General features: G+C 48.6%; 1 protein-coding gene across 1 annotated transcript in view; it reads left to right on the forward strand.

Annotated features, from left to right (window-relative positions):
* Positions 1-10,166, forward strand: part of Coq2 (coenzyme Q2 4-hydroxybenzoate polyprenyltransferase) — an 18,727-nt gene extending 8,561 nt beyond the window's left edge. Inside the window, 5 exon segments of the mRNA XM_005415401.1 lie at positions 1,394-1,515; positions 3,039-3,124; positions 4,601-4,734; positions 5,942-6,130; positions 8,508-10,166. Of these exon segments, the coding sequence (XP_005415458.1) occupies positions 1,394-1,515; positions 3,039-3,124; positions 4,601-4,734; positions 5,942-6,130; positions 8,508-8,669 (693 nt within the window). The 3' untranslated portion in view covers positions 8,670-10,166.
* Positions 10,167-18,072: the final 7,906 nt, after the last annotated feature.

The raw sequence follows: 18,072 nt of genomic DNA on the forward strand, positions 1-18,072 counted from the left end.
TGCGGGAGGCTGGATTTAACCCGTAGGGCAGTTTGCTATCAACCATACCAAAAAAAGTTAAATTACTAATAGATTACAGTGATTGCTGTTTGTGTGCCGCAGACAGTGCATTTCCTTACAGGGTTATACTTACCCTGTACGTAAGAGGCTGTTACTCCTTCTCCCTCTGTATTTCCTCTAACAGATAAGTGACCCAAGGCTAGGTTAAATAATCTGCCAAAACTCACACAGCCGGTAGAATTCAGATGCTGGGCTTTCTAATCCCAGATCCTGTCTTCTTCATTGCTAGCAATGTTGAAAATTTTGGTAGTGTTCTTTATTTGTGGTTGAGTTTAGGCTAATCATATTTGATAAAGAAAGAAAAGCAGTGTGTATGATTCATCTTCGTAGCAGCTCTGTTCACAGTGTTTCACAGGGAATTCACCCCGCCATGTAAGCGTGGTCAGTGTGATGTCCTAGTCTCCTCTTAGGTAGCTGGCAAAAGCACTCCACTGACCAGCTGAAGTGATGCCTTTTCTGTTCACATCTGATTTTTTTTTTAAACCGGGAATCGAACTCAGGACCTTGCACTTGCCAAGCAAGGCGCTGTGCCGCTGAGCTACATCACCCTCCCCTCCCATCTGATTTCTGGCGGTAGCGCTTCCCATGCTCGAAGCATCCCCTGTGCTGTTATACCAGCCCTACCCAACGTGTTGCAGTTTCCCCTTTCCTGAGATGGCCCGTTACTTTCCCCCTCTGTGGAAACTGAACTTACTGTCCCGATGCTCAGTGTCTAAAGAGCTAGATAAGGAATTTGCTTTGTTTCGTTTGTTTGGAGATAAGGTTGGGGATCAACTGAAAGGGGAATGGCAATGGGAATTTTTAGCCCTTTTCAAAGCTCCTTTAAATAGGCGGTTTTAATTCCTGACAGCGTGTCAGTGTTGATTTCACTCTACTCACACGGTGGGCCCTTGACTTATGAACCCAATGCGTTCCTGAGGGCTGGTTGGTTGTCCACTGAAGGCTCGGGCTCCTCCGCGCAGCCCTCAGAGTGTCTCTGTGTACAGGCAGATCTCGGTGTCCTCAGAGAGACATTGGCCCAGGATTTCTCGGCTAACCCCATACAACAAAGGGTGTTGCGATGTTCCTTCCGGAACTCTGAGGGTTAAATCTGTGTCCGAGCCCATCTGGGAGCACAAGCTACCGGCATTCAGATCATAACTCAAGACTTTGGTCGTAAGTTAAAACTGAAATCTGGGTCATAACCTAAGTTGTTCGCGTGTTAAGCCAGTTGTAACTCGAGGGTCCGCTGGGTTTGTCCCTCAGTGCGTGCCATGAGAAAGCCTCTGGATGAAGTGTTTAAGCGACGGCATCTGCGTGAGGCTAAGGCATCTGTCTTTGTTTGTGTGTTAAGGTTACAAGAACAGCAAATCGCCCAATAGCCGCCGGAGACATTTCAGCCTTTCAGTCCTTGGTTTTTCTCGGGGGACAGCTGACCATGGCACTGGGTGTTCTTCTGTGTCTGAATCATTACAGGTATATTACATGTGTTTTTCGTGAGCATACATAGACTCTCCTTTGAGATGGAGAAAGTGAGAATAAAGTAAAATAGAAAAATCTTTATCACCAAAATTGCTTATTGGCTGCCTATCCAGGATCTGTAAGTTACAAGGCCTAAATACGTTAATGCACTGCACACTAAAATCTGCCCCAAGAATACCTTCAGCCAGCCAGGCACGGTGCCACACACCCAGTAATCCCAGCATTCTTGGGGGAGACTGAGGCGGGATTATTTCAAGCTGGAGCCCAGCCTAGGCAACTTAGCAAATTAGTGAGACCCTGTCTCAAAATTTTAGAAATAAGAGAGGTACTGGGGATGTAGCTCAGCGAGAAGACCTGGGTTCAATCGCAAGTGCTGCAAAACAGAACGACAGTGCCAGCAAAGCCCACGGTGCTTTCAGCTGAGAGTTAAGAGGTGAATACCGAATGTGTTCTGAACCACATTTGCATGTTTGTGTTTTGTGTCCCCTAAGGGACGCAGGCTTCTTCAAAGGCTAAGTTTGCATGTGCTGTATGTGCATGTGTGTGCGCGTGCGTGCACGCGCATGTGTATACACTCTATGCTGGGGGTTATCTCTAAAATGCAGAGAAGCACGAGCAAGTAGACTCATTTTTCAGAAAGAACTATGTTCTTCCCCTGGCTGGAACCACTCAACGATGGGCCAGGTATCTAGTCAGTGACAAGGGGAAAACAGGAGCGCCCCTTCCTGTACCTCTTAGACAGGTACAACTGCACTTTTGTGCGACTGCCACCTGTTTACCACGGGCTCAAGGAGGGAAAAAAGACAAAGCTGGGAGGGGCTGTCAGCAAATGAGCCTGACTGTAGAGTTGAGGCTCACCCAGGCCGTGTGCCGGCAGCCGGAATAACCCGAGAACCCCCCTGGGAGCTGCTTCTGGGCGTGCTGTGAGCTGGAGTGCAGGAACTGAAGAGCATCTTAGGTCGGCTGCGCACCCTTTCCTGAGAACTGACTCCCCCCAGGAGTAAAGGAGTTCTCCTGGGACGCCTTGTCTGCTAGACGCTTAGGCTTGGGATGGCTTAAAGAGGCTGTGTGGGGCCAGCGAGGTAGCTCAGTGCAGCGCCTGCCTGGCAAGCGTGAGGTTCTGAGTTCGATTCCCAGCGCCCCCACCAAAATAAAGAGGCCGTGTGTGGTGGTCAGCAGGCTGGACTCTGGGTCTCAGTCTCAGCTCGGCTACAAAAAAGCTGTGTGACAGCAGTGAATTACTTCATCTCATCGGCAAAGAGGAAGCAGAGTAAAACTGCCTGGGTCCTGGGCTGTCGTGAAGACGGTGATGAGCCAGCTATTACTTTGTTTGGTAGTTTAGTCAACATACAATACTTTTCTAGTCATCCCTCATAATAGGAAAAGCGGAAGTGCAGAGTTAGACTTTCCGTAACAAAAGCCATTATTTAAGATTTTTAAAATAGTATTACAGTGTCTTCCTGTATTCAGTGCTTCCCAAGTGATGGCGACATTCACCCTGCTTTTCCTGTTTGCAGTATAGCTCTGGGAGCATCGTCGTTGCTTCTCGTCATCACCTACCCGCTGATGAAGAGAATCACGTACTGGCCTCAGCTAGCCCTGGGTGAGCTGGAAACAACTATTTCCTTCGACTTTTCTATGTTATATATGTATATGTTTGTGGACTGTCCTGAAGTGTTCCAAACCAAGAATATTCATGAAAGGGGCCAAGTAGTCATTCTTCTTTGCTAGGAGTTCTTGCATACCTTTCCATGATTATCATTGTGGTGTTTTCATAGTGCTTTTGAGAGATCTAGGCGTGTCATGAGAAAGGGTTAGTCAAGGGACCCTGAAGGGTAGGAAGCACTGCCGGGTGGGCAGCTGCCTCCCCTTCTGTGCCTTCCTCAAAGAAGTCCATCTGGGGCTTCCCATGCCCGTTTTAACAGCGTTAGGCCCACCTCCTGGTCTCTCCAGTAGTAATGTGTGAGTGACTGAAAGAGAAGCACCCTTTGTATGTGGCCCGGCATCTGCGCAGATACTTAATACAGTAATTGCTGGTGAAGAGGGGTGGATAGGTAAGGAAAATTTATTAGGGAAGTATCTGCTCCCTGACTCCTTTATCCTGTTTCTAGAAGATGGTAGAATAGTCCTAACGTGATTCTGGTGAGCCACTAGTTGATAAAAGGGCAAAAACAGTCCAGGAAACTGAGCCTGGCTTGCAGGAAAGTTGTGAGGGAATGTGTATCCTTTCCTGAGACCTCCCATTGGATACTCTTGTCATTGTTACTTAAAAAAAAGTGAAAATTTACATTCTTAACTGACCTGGGAATATTGTGGTAAGAGGAAGACATGCAGTTCCAGACTATAAGATAATATTGAAAAACTGGTATACTTAATGCAAACATGTATTGAACCTCTACTTTTATGTTGTGTCAGGAATTGCACTGAGTACTTGGGAGACAAAAAGGATGATGGCACATTGACCATCTCTAAGGAGCTAGAGGAGACAGCAGATCTGGAGGCCATTGGAACGCCCCATGGCGTGACAAGTGCCCGGGAGCTCAGAGGAGAGGCACTGAGGCGGCCGAGGGCAGCTATCCAGAAAAGGGAAAGAGGGCTTAGGAGAGAAGGCATGGGGCACGTTGAGTTTAAGGTGCCAGAGGGCCTCATGGGAAGGGTGGTCCAGCCGGAAGCTCCGTCTCCCATCTGGAGCCTGCAGGAGGAGACTGGGGAGTTGTCACCACGAGGGCATTTCCCCACAGTCCTCAGGAGACAGGCCTGTAGGTTGTGAACATGTTCCTGTCCATTTGTAGATGAGTCCGTGGGTCTGAGCTCCAGCCCCAGTGCCACCACCACCTATGGCCGAGCCAAACGCAGTCGGTGGGATGTGTGTTCTGTTTACCTCAGCAGGCAGTGCCCTTGCTAGCTGAGTAAACTCAGCCCATTTCCCCTCTTGCAAGATGGAACGAATGGACTAAGACTTCATGGAGCTGGTGGTGCACAGCCCACCCCGCCCCGCAGGGGCAGCGCCGTACCTGGTGACAGCCCCCTTCCCTTGGAACCCACCGTCCACCCAGCTTCCCTCTGTGTCCCCCTGCAGGGCTGACGTTCAACTGGGGCGCGCTGCTTGGCTGGTCGGCCGTGAAGGGCTCCTGTGACCCATCCGTGTGTCTGCCTCTCTACTTCGCTGGGGTCATGTGGACACTGATCTACGATACCATTTATGCCCATCAGGTGAAGAGTACTACGTCTTCTAACTTGGGTTTGGATGTTGTTTTATAAGAACTGTTCAGTAAGAGCCAAACAAGGGGAAGGACTTCTTTCCTAAAAAGAAAGTCACAATTCCTGACCCCTGCAAAATTGTTATTTCGTGTTTATCTCTGTTTATCAAAGAGTTGAACTCATTTATTCTATTTTATTTTCAAGCATTTAAGTAATATTTACAGTACACCAGGCACTGACTTGCCTTTGTTTTAAATATTTTGCAAATACTGATTTACTCCCCATAGGAGCGTGCAAGGAAGATACTTTCATTATCCCCATTTTACAGATGAGACATGGGGAGAAGTGACTTAACCTCATCACATAGTAGGTGGCAGGGCTGAGGTTCAGCCCCGGGCCCCAGCACCCCATGCTCCCCTGTCCCTCTGTGCTGCCTCTGACCATTTCTCTGGGCAGCTTTCTCATGTGGGCTAGGTAATAAACACTTTTCCTTATTTTTACTGATATCTTGCCGTTGTCCCTTTAAGACTGCATAATAGTTCACGGTCTTAGCATGCCGTAATTATTTCAAATTAACAACACGTCCATGGAAGTTGTTTGTGAGTTTTCATGATCACAAATAGTATAATTCTGATCACTAGCATTTCATGAGTATGAGTTTTTCAGTCAGTACAGTCCAGAATACAAAGTGTAGCTCCTGGGAGAGACCAGGTAGCTGGGTGGGAGTCCCCATCCAGACTAGCTGTGTAAGGGGGGTGGGGGGAGGGCGGGGTAAGTTGGGCAAGAAGTGGCGGTGGATGGATGTGGGTGAGTGCTGAGTGAGCACGTTAGACACCTGCGGTTTTAGCAGGCTTGAAACTGCAGTGGGCCAGAAGTTAGGGAGACTTGAGGACTCCAAGGTAGGAGGGAGCTGTGTGATAGGAGCTGAGCTCCCGTGTCACCTGCGTCCCCAGCGGCCTAGGATGCAGAGACAGCACGGCGGTGGGGTGGAGCAGGCTGAGGGTTTCCGCAGCAGTGAGCCCCTCTGCCAGGCCTGCCATCTCTCGCTGCTTGGTGTGTCCGCCTGTTCTAAAAAGACCATTTCTTCGCAGTTAGATAGCAGTGACAGTTCCGCACCTCGGGACCATCTGAATGCCACCAGATTACGCGCTTACAAGTACAAACTGTGTGGTCTGAGGGTTCGCTCATAAAACAGTTTCTTATTACTTCCTGCTGTCAGGACAAGAGAGACGATGCTCTGCTCGGCCTCGGGTCCACGGCGCTGCTATTCCGAGAGGACACCAAGTGGTGGCTGGGCGGCTTCAGCGTGGCCATGCTGGGGGCCTTGAGCCTGGCGGGCGCGAGCTGCGCCCAGACCCCGCCCTACTACGCCGCGCTGCTCGCCGTCGCCGCCCACTTGGCGCACCAGGTTTGGCCGTTTCCTTCTTTGTCGCTCCTTTTTCCTTGGCGTAGGTGGTGTGTGCAGAATGCTGCTCTTGCTTGCTGGGCAAGGAACTTAACTTCAAAACTTGCCCTGTGTTGAACTTCCCTTCCCCGCATCCAACTTGTCACTAAAAGGCTGTGTTTTTGTTCCGTTTTGTTTTCTTTTTGAGACAAGGTTCCACTATGTAGTTCAGGCTGGCCTTAAACTCACTTTGTAGCCCACCTGACCTCGAACTGGCAGTGATCCTCTGCCTCAGCCTCCCAAGTGCTGGGATTACAGGTGTATGTCACCACACCCAGCCAAAGCTGTGTTATTTTAAATAAACAATATAAACCTAAGCCTGGATGTCCCCTTCAGTTTTCCTGGAGTTCCTTTTCATGTCTCTGGAAAATTTTCAGTAGTGTCCAAAACAATGTCTAGGTTAAGTTGAGATACTTTTTTTTTTTTTTAAGAAAAACTTGGGTGTTTTGGTTTGTTTTTTAAACGAAATCTGAGTTTCTGGTTATGATTAACAAACTAACCTTTCAGAAGGTTGGTTTCCACTGGCATAGAAAGCAGCGCCAGATAAGATATGAAACAAAATGTTAAACACGGCAAGGTGAAGGTGCTGCCTGGAAGGCAGGAAGTGGTGATTCCAGGCGTTCACCCAGCGCTGCATCCCTTCCCCCACAAGCCTCTGTGACTGACTTGTAAAATGAATGACTAAATCTAATTCTGAGTAAATCAGAGGGGATGGACTGATTTTGTAGGAATGTTGCTGGTATTTTCTTTGAATAGAATCAGAAAGGTGTTAGTGAACCTGTGTATAGCTGACCTACGGTGGTACCTCAGATTCCTTCCACAGTTCTGGAAAAGATGGCCACATTCAGGTTCCTGCAGGAAAAGTAGCTTTGGTGGTGTTCAGCACCCGGTGCAGATCTCACACACAAAAACAAAATTTTACCAAACGTTTCTGTTTGTGAGCCAAATTGTAAACGAAAGCATTTGTGGACTGAGGTAGCGTTCTACGTTACCCAGATTTTTGTAAAGTATGCAACACTGTAGGCCGGACCAGTCACAGGGTATGAGGGAGACTAGAGTCGGGTAGGCTGCATTCGCTGCGCCGTGTCCTCACCACAAACGCTAAAGGTATGAGTCGGTGGTTCCCTGGATTTCCTGTTTCCCTCTCCAGAATTCCGTAGCCTCCCTCCGGCGGTAACTCAGCTGAGCTCAGGCTGTCTGCGTTAATTGTCTGGGCTGATAGTGGATATGCATTAGTATTTTAAGTATGTACACACCTGAATATCAGATGGCAAAGGAAGGCAGAAATTTTGAGAACAATCACAAATATTATGAAACGGTGTGGGACCCACCACTTTATATTCTAAGTTGCATTTGTGGTCCTCTGTCCAGTCCTCAAGGCAGTGCTTTAGGACAGCCACTGTCTTCCACTTCCCCGAGCAGAGGAGACGGCCCTGAGACTCACAGTGTATCTGGAGACCCTCCCTCCCGCGGGGGAAGGGGTTATGTGCTGGAGGCTGGCAGCTGCCCATAGGGTCTCCGGGTCCCCTTCAAGTGGGGATGGGAGGGGGTTTAGAAACGCGGGCATCTTTAGCTGTCATGGTAAACGGGGTGGTGGTCCTTTGGTGAACGGGAGCCAGGGATACTCAGTGTATTCCAGCAAATCAGGGAGCCCTGCGCAGTCATCCTGCCCAGGCGGATCTGTGCGCCCTGGAGGGCTGCTCCACAGAAAGAGCTGCCGCTGGCAGGTGGGCGTTGAGGGAGGCTGCCTTCCCCGGTTTGGGTAGGGAAAGGCTCGCTGAGGACAGGGTGAGTGTCCCTTCCCTGAGAGCTTGGGGCTGGGAGCGTTTTAGGTTTGGGTTTTTTTTTTTTTTTTTTAAATATTTGTATATGCATTAAGCTGTCTCAGGGATGGTAACCAAATCTAAACACAAAATGCATTCATTTCCTGTTTCATCATAGCCTGAGGGCAGTTTTAGGCAGTACTTCTGTGCCTCGCTTTGACTGCATTGTCACATGAGGCCACGTGTGGGATTTTCCACTCGGGCCTTCCTGTCCGCTCGCGCGCCAGCCCTGGCTCTTGGAGCCTTCGGGTTGAGGGTTAAGGATGCTCCTCCTGTGGAGAACTTCTCAGAGCGTTTGCTCCCACCCCCCAGCCGGGAGCTCCTAAACAGGACGCACCTTAGCTGATTGTAGTGACAGATGCGTAGATTTTCCTACTTGGAGGCAGTTCAGCTACAGCAGGGCTTGGTTACTTCCAATTCCATAACTGGTTAGTGTTTCCTCCCCGCCTTGGTTCCTTTATCTGTGATGCGCCAGGGTCAGTCGAGTCCTGACGCAGCACTGTGTTCCTCCTCAACAGATCCGCACCCTGGACATCCACAGCCCTGCAGACTGCTGGGATAAATTCACCTCCAACCGGACAGTAGGAATAATCCTCTTCCTAGGAATTGTCCTCGGAAATTTGTGGAAAGAGAAGAAGACGGATGAAGCAAAGGAAAATGAAGATAGAATAAAAAATTAGCCAATAACGTTTATCTAGGAACTCTGAAAACAAACTTTTACAAAACACTCTCAGGCCTTGTAAACACATGCTTAGTTTTAAATAAACGGTGTGTTAGAATATGTCACGGAAGTAAGGACTAGAAGAGGAAGATTTAAAGTATATTTGCCTAAATTTTAATCCAGCTGTTTGCTAGCAAAGGTCTCCTGGCATGAAACCTGGGGCTCTTCAGGATTTGAAGTGACCTTTAGGACTCTTCTGCCCATTGTACTCACCTGAAGTTATGGGAAGCATATGCATTTTAGCACTTTCGAAAATCCCCCCCACTGAAAAAAACTCTGATCTGTTAATGGGGGCGTTAATCAAAATATATATGTTTAAACCCAAGATTTTGCAAAATGAATAGACACTAATGATAAAAGGAAAAAAATAAAATATTTTAATGAAAACAAGAAAAATGCATATGCTCATCTAAATGGATGTCTCTATAAGACATGGATTCTTTCTTTTTTAGGAAAAAAGCCCCGATGGAAAGTTAGAGCATGTTATTCTCTGGTGATCTTTACTCGCTGCCCAAGCTGTATTTTAGGAAGCTATTCTGATCTTTACGTTTCAGAAGAAGGTAGATAAGCATATACATGAGTGTTTTCACTTACACCGACCCCTACCACTATGGTACCGTCCATGACATTTGGTCATTCTGCTTTCTGTGTGCAGCTCCAGTGATCAGAATGAGCAACCAGGGACTGTTTCAATGTATTTATTTATTTTTTTGTCTTACTGAACTATAATTTGTAGGACAGTGTCAGATTGTCCAAGTGCGCACAGACCCTGTGGAGTGGTTCCAGCAGGGAGCGACTCTCCAGCCCTGAGTAGGGCCGCGCTGCTCCTGCCCGCGCTGCTCCTGCCCGCGCTGCGGGTGCTTCCAGCTGTTCACCCGGCCACTCCCGCGAAGCCTGAGCTTCTCCTACTGCCGCCTGCCTACCCAGCACCTCCAGCGCGCTCAGCCTCGGGACCCACCGTCGGGTGGACTCGCTCTGCCCAGGCCTGGCATTCGCTCTTCACTTCGCCTGGTGGGAATATTGTATCTTTGCTCACGGCTGTGGGCCTTTCCTTAAGTGTCACCTTCTCAAGGAGGCTTCTTAGGCATTGTGCCCAGAATCTGCACACGTCGGGGTCCCCCGCGTGCCCTGCCGCTGTGCTCCTTATTGTTTTCCTTCAGCACTTGTCACTCCGGGCCTGAAACACGTCGGCATAGGTGACGTCTGTGGACGGGCCGGAGTGGAGGCGGCAGCTGTTCCGGGTGTCAGTGGTGGCACCGGAAACACTGGCTTGGTGGTGACAGTGCCCACGGCTAGGCCAGATGCTGGGCCAATGAGCAAGCACAGGGCCCTTGCTCGGCATTAATCAGCACAATTAGGCCACGAGCGTGAGTGTGCCGACGGGGCAGCACTGCACCCTGCGCTGGAGGAGTAGAGTTGCCCTCGGGTTTGTGTTCTTAAGAGATTTCCTAAAATAGTAAGAACAGCAATAGTTAATATACTATGTACCACTATCTTCAGAATGGTTAGCGTACAAGACATGGACAAAAAAGATTCTTACAAAGAAGAAACATATGCACTATGGAAGGGCACCAGTTTTAAATTTCATGTTTTAAGCCAACTTATGAATGTAGCCTTTGCCTGGCGTGGTGGCGCATGCCTATTATCCCAGCACTCGGGAGGCTGAGGCAGGAGGATCGTTGCAAGTTCAAGTCCAGCCTGGGCTACAAAGTGAGCTCAAGGTCAGCCTGAACTGCACAGCAAGACCCTGTCTCAAAAAGCCAAAAAAAAAAAAAAAAAAACCACCCCACGAATGTAGCCTTTAATTCATGTTTTAAGCTAATTATACTTTTTAATTTTTGGAATTTAAAAACAGACTCAAGGTAACCTCTGTGTAGTCCCTACAAAAAGAAAAACAAGGTTACTACATTTTTATAAATTCCCTCCCAAGTAAAGGATAGGCTGGAGAACTAGAGGAAGGCCTGTAACTCTTGCCCTAGACTTTCCTGTCTCCCTGTGGACATAATCCTTGGCTTGATGGAGATGGACAGTCCTCTAAGTGTAAAATACCTAATTGCAAAAACTCACTCTGGAAAAAGAATGTGAAGTATTTCATTGATGTATTGATTTCAAGTTGAAATATTTTATACATCAAATACATTATTAAAATTAATTTTACCTGTGTCTTTTTAATGTGTGAGGCGAACGTGATAATCACTACCCTACGGAAACGTGTCTTTTTAATGTGACTACTAGAAAATTTTACATGGCGTCCACGGATAACTTATTTCTATGGCAGTTACTGTATGAGTTCCTTGATAGTCTGGAGCAGTGGTGGCGAACCTATGGCCAGTGAGCTGCACTGGGCGCACACAACCACGTCACCCCAGAGGCCGAGCGTCAGGTAACAGTTTATCTTCTGAACTAAAACCTCAAGGGCCGGGTGTGGTGGCTCACACCTGTAATCCCAGCACTTGGGAGGCTGAGGCGGGAGGATCCTTCCGTGTTTGAGGCCAGCCTGGGCTACAAAGTGAGCTCAAGGCCAGCCTGAACTGCATAGCGAGACCTTATCTCAAAAAGACCAAAAAAAAAAAAAAACAAAACACTAAACCCTCAGTGTTCAGGTTTAATTGCAGTGTTGGCGCTTTGGGATAAATAAGTAGGCTTGGAGTGAGAGTTAGGGCGCTCAGTCTCTAAAAGGTTCACCATCCTGCTGTAGAGACGACCTATAGAAATGACAATGTAATACAGTTCAACCTAGTCAGGCATTGTGTGTCTATATGCCAACAGTCATTGCTTAGAATACATACAAATGTTTAAGAGAAAGGAGATTGTAGAATAGATGTCCTAGAATATAACTAAGTTACTTCTTGCCATACCTGCCTTCCTCATTTCTCCTTCCCAGCTGCCTGTGGACCAGTCTACGTGTGGCTGGCCTTAAGTTCTACGCAAGCCGAAGCCAGTCTGTGTGGAGTAGCAGTACTTTCAAGCTGTCATGCCTCATCTCCTTTGGGGTAATGTCACACTGTAGGAGTAACACAGTAAGCTAGCAAACAGGAAGCAATGTTCAAATCCTCTTAAAAAAAACAAGTCCAAAGAATTGAAAAGCCAAGCAGTGGAATGCTTTGGTTGTTGCTCTTTGTACCGGGAATGGAACTCGGGACCTTGCACTTGCCGGGCAGGCGCTTGTGCCGCTGAGCTATGTCCCCGGCCCTGTGGCATATGTTTTTAAGGAATAATAGCCAGCAGTGACACAGGTGCAGCACAGCGGGCACGTTCATCCCATGGATGTGAAGGACAGTGCTCTGGACAGCACTTTGACAAAAAAAATCCTACCAGCTAGAAGGTGAACCCAGAAGCTGAGTTCTTACGTGCAGAGGACCCCCGAGGTTGGTTTGGCCAGCAGAGGTCTGGCCGGGAGCAGCGTGTGAGTGCTGGCCACAGGTGCTGGCCCAGGGGGGAATTCCTGCTGCATGAGCACAGCCGCCATCACCTCAGAGCTTGGGTTCTCTTGCTTCTGCATTAGGGGATGCCCCTGACCCTCACTGAGTCATTGACAGGGAAGTGAAATAAACTTCCCAAGCCGGGCATGGTGGCACACACCTGTAATCCCAGCACTCGGGAGGCTGAGGCAGGAGGGTCGTTGCGAGTTCGAGACCAGCCTGGGCTACAAAGTGAGCTCAAGGCCGGCCTGAACTGCATAGCGAGACCTTGTCTCAAAAAGACCTAAATAAATAAATAAATTTTCCAGAAGGGCAGCACCCACTCATTGGGTCTGTCTTGTGCTTGCGGGGAAGCCAGGTGAGGTTCGGGATGGTCTGGGATGTGGAGCTTCCAGGGACAGGGCTGCAGTGAGGTGGGTGGAGACTGGCCACCAGGGAGCATCTGTGCCGGGCACTGCCAGTGCAGCAGACGGTACCCTCCAGGGTGGGATGTCCTCCAGGGTGGGATGTCAGGCCTTAACCTGTGACCTCTTACCTTCTAACAATGGAGACCCACCGCTCTTTGCTAACTGTGTGATGTGCCCTCCAGTTCCGATTACAGGAATCTGGTGTGGTGCGTCCACTATGCCTGCAGGGGGCGCCAGGATGTCGCCAAGGGGGCCTGTTGATCCATACGTTACCCTAGGAAGAAATCCCTTAAACGTGAGGCCGTGTCCGACCAGTGGGAGCTCGGCAGCCCTTTGCCCATCCCATGGAGCCATGAAAGCTGGTGCGGTTCTCTTGATAATGGCCGGTCTGAGCTATGCTCCTTTAAGTCCTCAAGCCCAGCTCCTGTCTTATTTTTCTCGCTGGCCAGTCTTGTCTAGTTAAGTGCGCCTCTCACTGATGTGTCCCGAAATCCTTTTTCTGTGGTGAGAGACAACGAAAGTACTATGCAGGGGGAAGGTGAGGTCCCCATCTCTTTGGGGCACTTTCTCGGACCACATCCAATAACGTGGCACCCTCGTGATCTCCATCTGAATTGAGCAAAAGAACTGACCTATAATAACAGGACTTGCCTGGCTCCTGGAGGGCTACAGTCAGACACTGGTGACGTGAGGGCGCCCCAGGACCAGCAGGGAGATGGCATCCACATCTTCATGAATGCTGCCCAGGCTGGCAGCCCTGCAGAGGGGACGGACATCCAGCTACGCTTCCACAGCAGGGAGCTTGTGGCAGGCTCTACGCAGGTGGCCACCCAGCCTGAAGCCACAGGTGCCCTCGGCCCCCTCAGTGAGCGCTCAAGCCCATGCCCGTCCCCGCCTCTCCCAGCCCACTTCTCTGCCTGCCTCTGCCCAGGGAGCTTGCACCACCCTTCTCTGCCTTCCGTGTCCTAAACCAGCATGAGATTAGACTGAATCCTTTCAGCGCCAAGGTGTGAGACAACCTTTGGGTTATCTCCAAACGAGGGCATGGGACCTTCCCAGCCTAAAGGGGAACATTGAAATTCACTGTACTCCCCTCAAAAAGAATACCTCAAAACATGTTTCTTTGTATGCCTATTCCCAGGACTTAAAAGGTACCCAGCCATGGAAGAATGAAATATTAAGAGAAAACAGCATCCCACTGCTTTAAATGTCCAGTATGATTCTCTCACTAGATGCTTTTTCAGAATAAATTGAGAGATGGATGTAATAAATAGATGGATGGATGGACAGATGGATGGCCAGGTGACTAGAGAAGATCAACAGGTACATAGACATTTAGTTACTCCCCCACGCCTGCCAACATTTTAGTCACAAAATGGGGAGAACTCTCCCGTTCACCCCCTTCTCAGTGTCAGGTTAGTGTCCGTGGAGCAGAGCACCATGCATATGCCATGCCACACTGCTCGCTCTGAAGGAATAGCAGCAATCTTTGAGGGAGGTCCCACAGAGATCACCTGGTCCAGCCAGCAGATTTCCCTAGCTTTCGGTAAATAGGCAGCAGAAATAGTTTCTGTCCAAACACAATCTTATGCACAACGCAAATTATGAATACAAACCAAAGGCAGCGGCACTTCCCTTCCCGGGGGGACCCCTGCCTCCTGAACTTCCCTTTCTTCTGGGATTCACAGGACCCAGCTGATTTTGTGTATAAGGAAACTACAGCCTGGAGAAATAATTGAATCAAATCAAAACAAGTTATGGCCGTGTGAGAACTGTAAAAGCAATGAACATACAAGTCTATGCAGTTACTAGTTGTACAGTAAACTCCTTGTGGTCGATTAACTAATGGTCAACTTGTAACACTCAGCTGAACTGAGTCAGTGTGGTTTTGGGTGCGGAAGGCCCGCCTGAGGATTGTTGCCAACAGCATAAAAGCAGAACTGGAGGGGAAGATGGTGTGCATTGATTCTCCTGGAGAAGCTTGTTGTGCTGGTTTTCCTGATACGAACTCAGCTGTTTTCATCATCTGAGGAGCTTGGGTCCTCACGGTCACTGAGGATGGCTGCAGTTCTCTTCGAGGGAGCTCTGGGTCTTACCTTGAGAGTTGCTTCCTGGCTCCAGTGCAGATCTCTCAGCCGGCTGGCACAGATCCTTCACCTCCTTTCTATACGCCACTGGCCTTTGGGCCTTCCCAGTGTAGATCCTTGACACAGACTTGCATGAGATGTCATGGGCTCTAGGCCTCCAGCTGGACTCATGGTGGGCATCGCCATGGGCTCTAGGTCTTCAGCTGGACTCGTGCAAGACTTTGCTGTGGGATCCAGGCCCTCCGCTGAATTCTTTGGGTCTCTGATGTGTGGACAGATCTCTTGCACTCTTCTGCATCTGACTTTTTGGGTGAATATTATAAAATAATCCTATAAATTGTGTCTCACAAGCCCTGACTACAATATTCCTTATATCTCCAAAGCCTCTATTTGGACCTTGTAAGGAACCACTCAGACTGCTTCAAAGCTCAGGGTCATCTAAGGACACCTGAGGACGTGACCCCACTTGTCTAGCACAGGTGCACAGTGGGATACAGTTATGTAACCATGATTTAGCACAGGTAAACATGCTCATGCTGGTTACCGCACCCTGTAAGAATGTAACCACGAGACAACAACCTCTATAAGAATTATACAATAAAGATGCAGATGGCTCTCGCTCTGGCTCTCTGCTCTGCTCCATGCTGCCTCCTGTTGTTGCCGATGTCCTGCACACATTTGTTCTTTAATCTTGGGACCTCACCTGCGAAAATCTCCCTTGGGCCCCCTGAGCAGGCCAGTAGTTAGGTATATACCTTTGGAGCTAAGCTGGTATTTCCCTGGGGATGTAGTGTAAGAATCACGTGGAAAAACAGCCTCATGCAGACCCATGATTGTGTTGATCCCTCTGGCCTACACTGCCTCCTTGAACTTGACTTGGGCAGGATTGAACATTGAGCCACCTACCTGGTATTTCTACCTCAATGCAGATAGGTGCCTCCAACTTAATATGTTAAACTGAATTCTGGGTCTTCTCATGCCCCCTCCTTGCCATTTGCTAGCGGCATCCCGTCTTGCACCTCTCTGGCCCAGACCCTGAAGTCCTTCGTGACTCTGCTGCTCCTCTCCCATTCCATAGCCAAACGCTGGCTTTACCTTCAAAATACGCACACACCCTTCCACCGAGAGCCAAGTGGCCCCTCTGTCCCCTGGGTTCCTGCCAGAGTCACAGCTGCTCTCCCTCCCTCTCCCTTGTCCTTTGTTGTTCTGTTCTGGCCACAGGGGCCAGGCTGATCCTGCTAAGACCTGGCCAGTGCATGGCTTGCCTCTCCCAGCTTCCCTCAGTCCTGTGGGCTGCCCGCCCTGCCCCTCCTCACAGAGCCCTGGCACAGCCCTCCTGCCCTGACCGCCATGATTGCTCCCTCCCAACCCCAGTCTTTGCCTACGTGGCGTCATCTGGGGGAACCTTTTTCATTTTCCAAACCCTCGTGCACATCATACAAACCTTCTTCATCTCTTTCCCTGCTTTATTTTTCTCAAAACTCATGATATCTGTTCTACTTATTCTTTGTGGTCTGTCCTCACCAACTAGAATCTAAGCTCCACAGGGCACAGATGTTTTCTGTGTTTGTCAATACTTTATCTTCAATGCCCTGGAAAGTACCCAGCACATAGAAATTGCTCAATGAACAGTTGTTGAATAAATCATATGTACGAAGCTTTCAGCAGCACGAGACGTGCCCAGTAAATTTTTAGCCTTCTTTTTTGCTCTCCAAACTTTCACTTTCCAGAAGCAATCTCTGAAGAAATCGTAGCATAAAAGGGAACTGAGTTTTCCGGTTTTATTTTGGGAAAACAATTTTAACATTCGGTTCCTAAGCGTGAGTTTCTTAAATGGTTTCAATTGACTGAGGACTGGGGAATAAGGAAGAGAAAATAAAGAACTTGTCAAAATTATGGTTGAACTTTACAAGGGTTTTCCATCCCATTAATGCAGTGTAGATTTGGTGAGCTAGAAAGGCAGAGGCACATGACAGCTAGATTTCTGTTTACCAATTGAAGGTTCCTTAGGTATATTCTTTTAAAAATTAAATGTTGTTATAAGTTTCCTTAGGCAAGACTAACAAAAGTGAATTGTGACTTTCTACTGAAGCAGTGAGACGCGACTCCATATCTGTACAGAGCGCACGGCCTCAGCACCAGCACCTGTCCCGGAAAGCTTCCTAAAGGAGTAGCCCTCAGGTTGTGCAACCCCAGAAAAGAGAAAGACAGCATTAATGAACACTTTAGGGTTCAGAGTAAGGTTACGCCTGTGGTCAGAATGTCAGTGTAAAAAGACACACACCCTGAAAGCCTTCAATGCACTTACAAATAAGAACGTTTTTAGCATCGTGGAGTTACTAATTGAAAGCTAAAACTCAGGGTACAAGGAAGAATGCAGGACAAAGTTGTATGGTTTCGTAATTTCCCCACCTCGTTCATTTGTGTCAGTGAAGATTGAACTCACAGCCTCTCACTGAGTACACCAACCCTTTTTATTTTTGATTATGAGACAGGGTCTCACTAAGTTGACCAGGCTGGCCTCAAACTTGTGATCCTCCTGCCTCTGCCTCCCAAGTAGCTGGGATTATAGGCAGGTACCACCATGCCTGGTTTCATTTTGTTTTTAGCTGGGCTTCATAGGTGTAGAGAGATAGTGGCTTATTTATTTACTTATTATTAGTTTTTGAGAAAGAATCCCCCTGCGTAATTTAGATTGGTCTTGAACTCCTTATGTAACCCAGTCTGGCCTTGAACTCTTGGCAATCCTCCTGCCTCAGCCTCCTGAGTGCTGGGATTACAGGTATGCACCACCATGCCTGGTTTCATTTTGTTTTTAGCTGGGCTTCATAGGTGTAGAGAGACAGTGGCTTATTTATTTACTTATTATTAGTTTTTGAGAAAGAATCCCCCTGCGTAATTTAGATTGGTCTTGAACTCCTTATGTAACCCAGTCTGGCCTTGAACTCTTGGCAATCCTCCTGCCTCAGCCTCCCAAGTGCTGGGATTGCAGGCATGCACTGGCGTGGGCAAAAAACAGATGATGTGTTTCAAATCAAATGCTAGGGGAAGCCACACCACCACATGGTCAGTATGTTCCAAAAGAAGGATAGCAAGTGCAGATGCCTTGTGGTTTGTGTGTATGTGTGTGTGTGTGTGTGTGTGTGTGTGTGTGTTGAGCTCACTTTGTAGCCTAGGCTTGTCTCAAACTTGCAACGATCCTCCTGCCTCAGCCTCCTGAGTGCTGGGATTACAGGCGTGCACCACCAGGCCCAGCAAGTGCAGACGTCTTGGAAGGGAGATTCCAGGCGGTATCTCCAGAGTCTGCAGCCACGCCTTGTGGGGAGGATATAGGGCCATTGGAGCTCTTGTACATTGCTGGCTGTCTCGGTTACTTTTCTCTTATTGCTGAGACAAAATACCTGACACCCAGAATTAAGGAAGGAAAGGTTTACTTAGCTCACCAT

Source organism: Chinchilla lanigera, unplaced genomic scaffold (genome assembly GCF_000276665.1).
Source record: "Chinchilla lanigera isolate Chin_1 unplaced genomic scaffold, ChiLan1.0 scaffold00073, whole genome shotgun sequence".
NCBI classification, from domain to species: domain Eukaryota; kingdom Metazoa; phylum Chordata; class Mammalia; order Rodentia; family Chinchillidae; genus Chinchilla; species Chinchilla lanigera.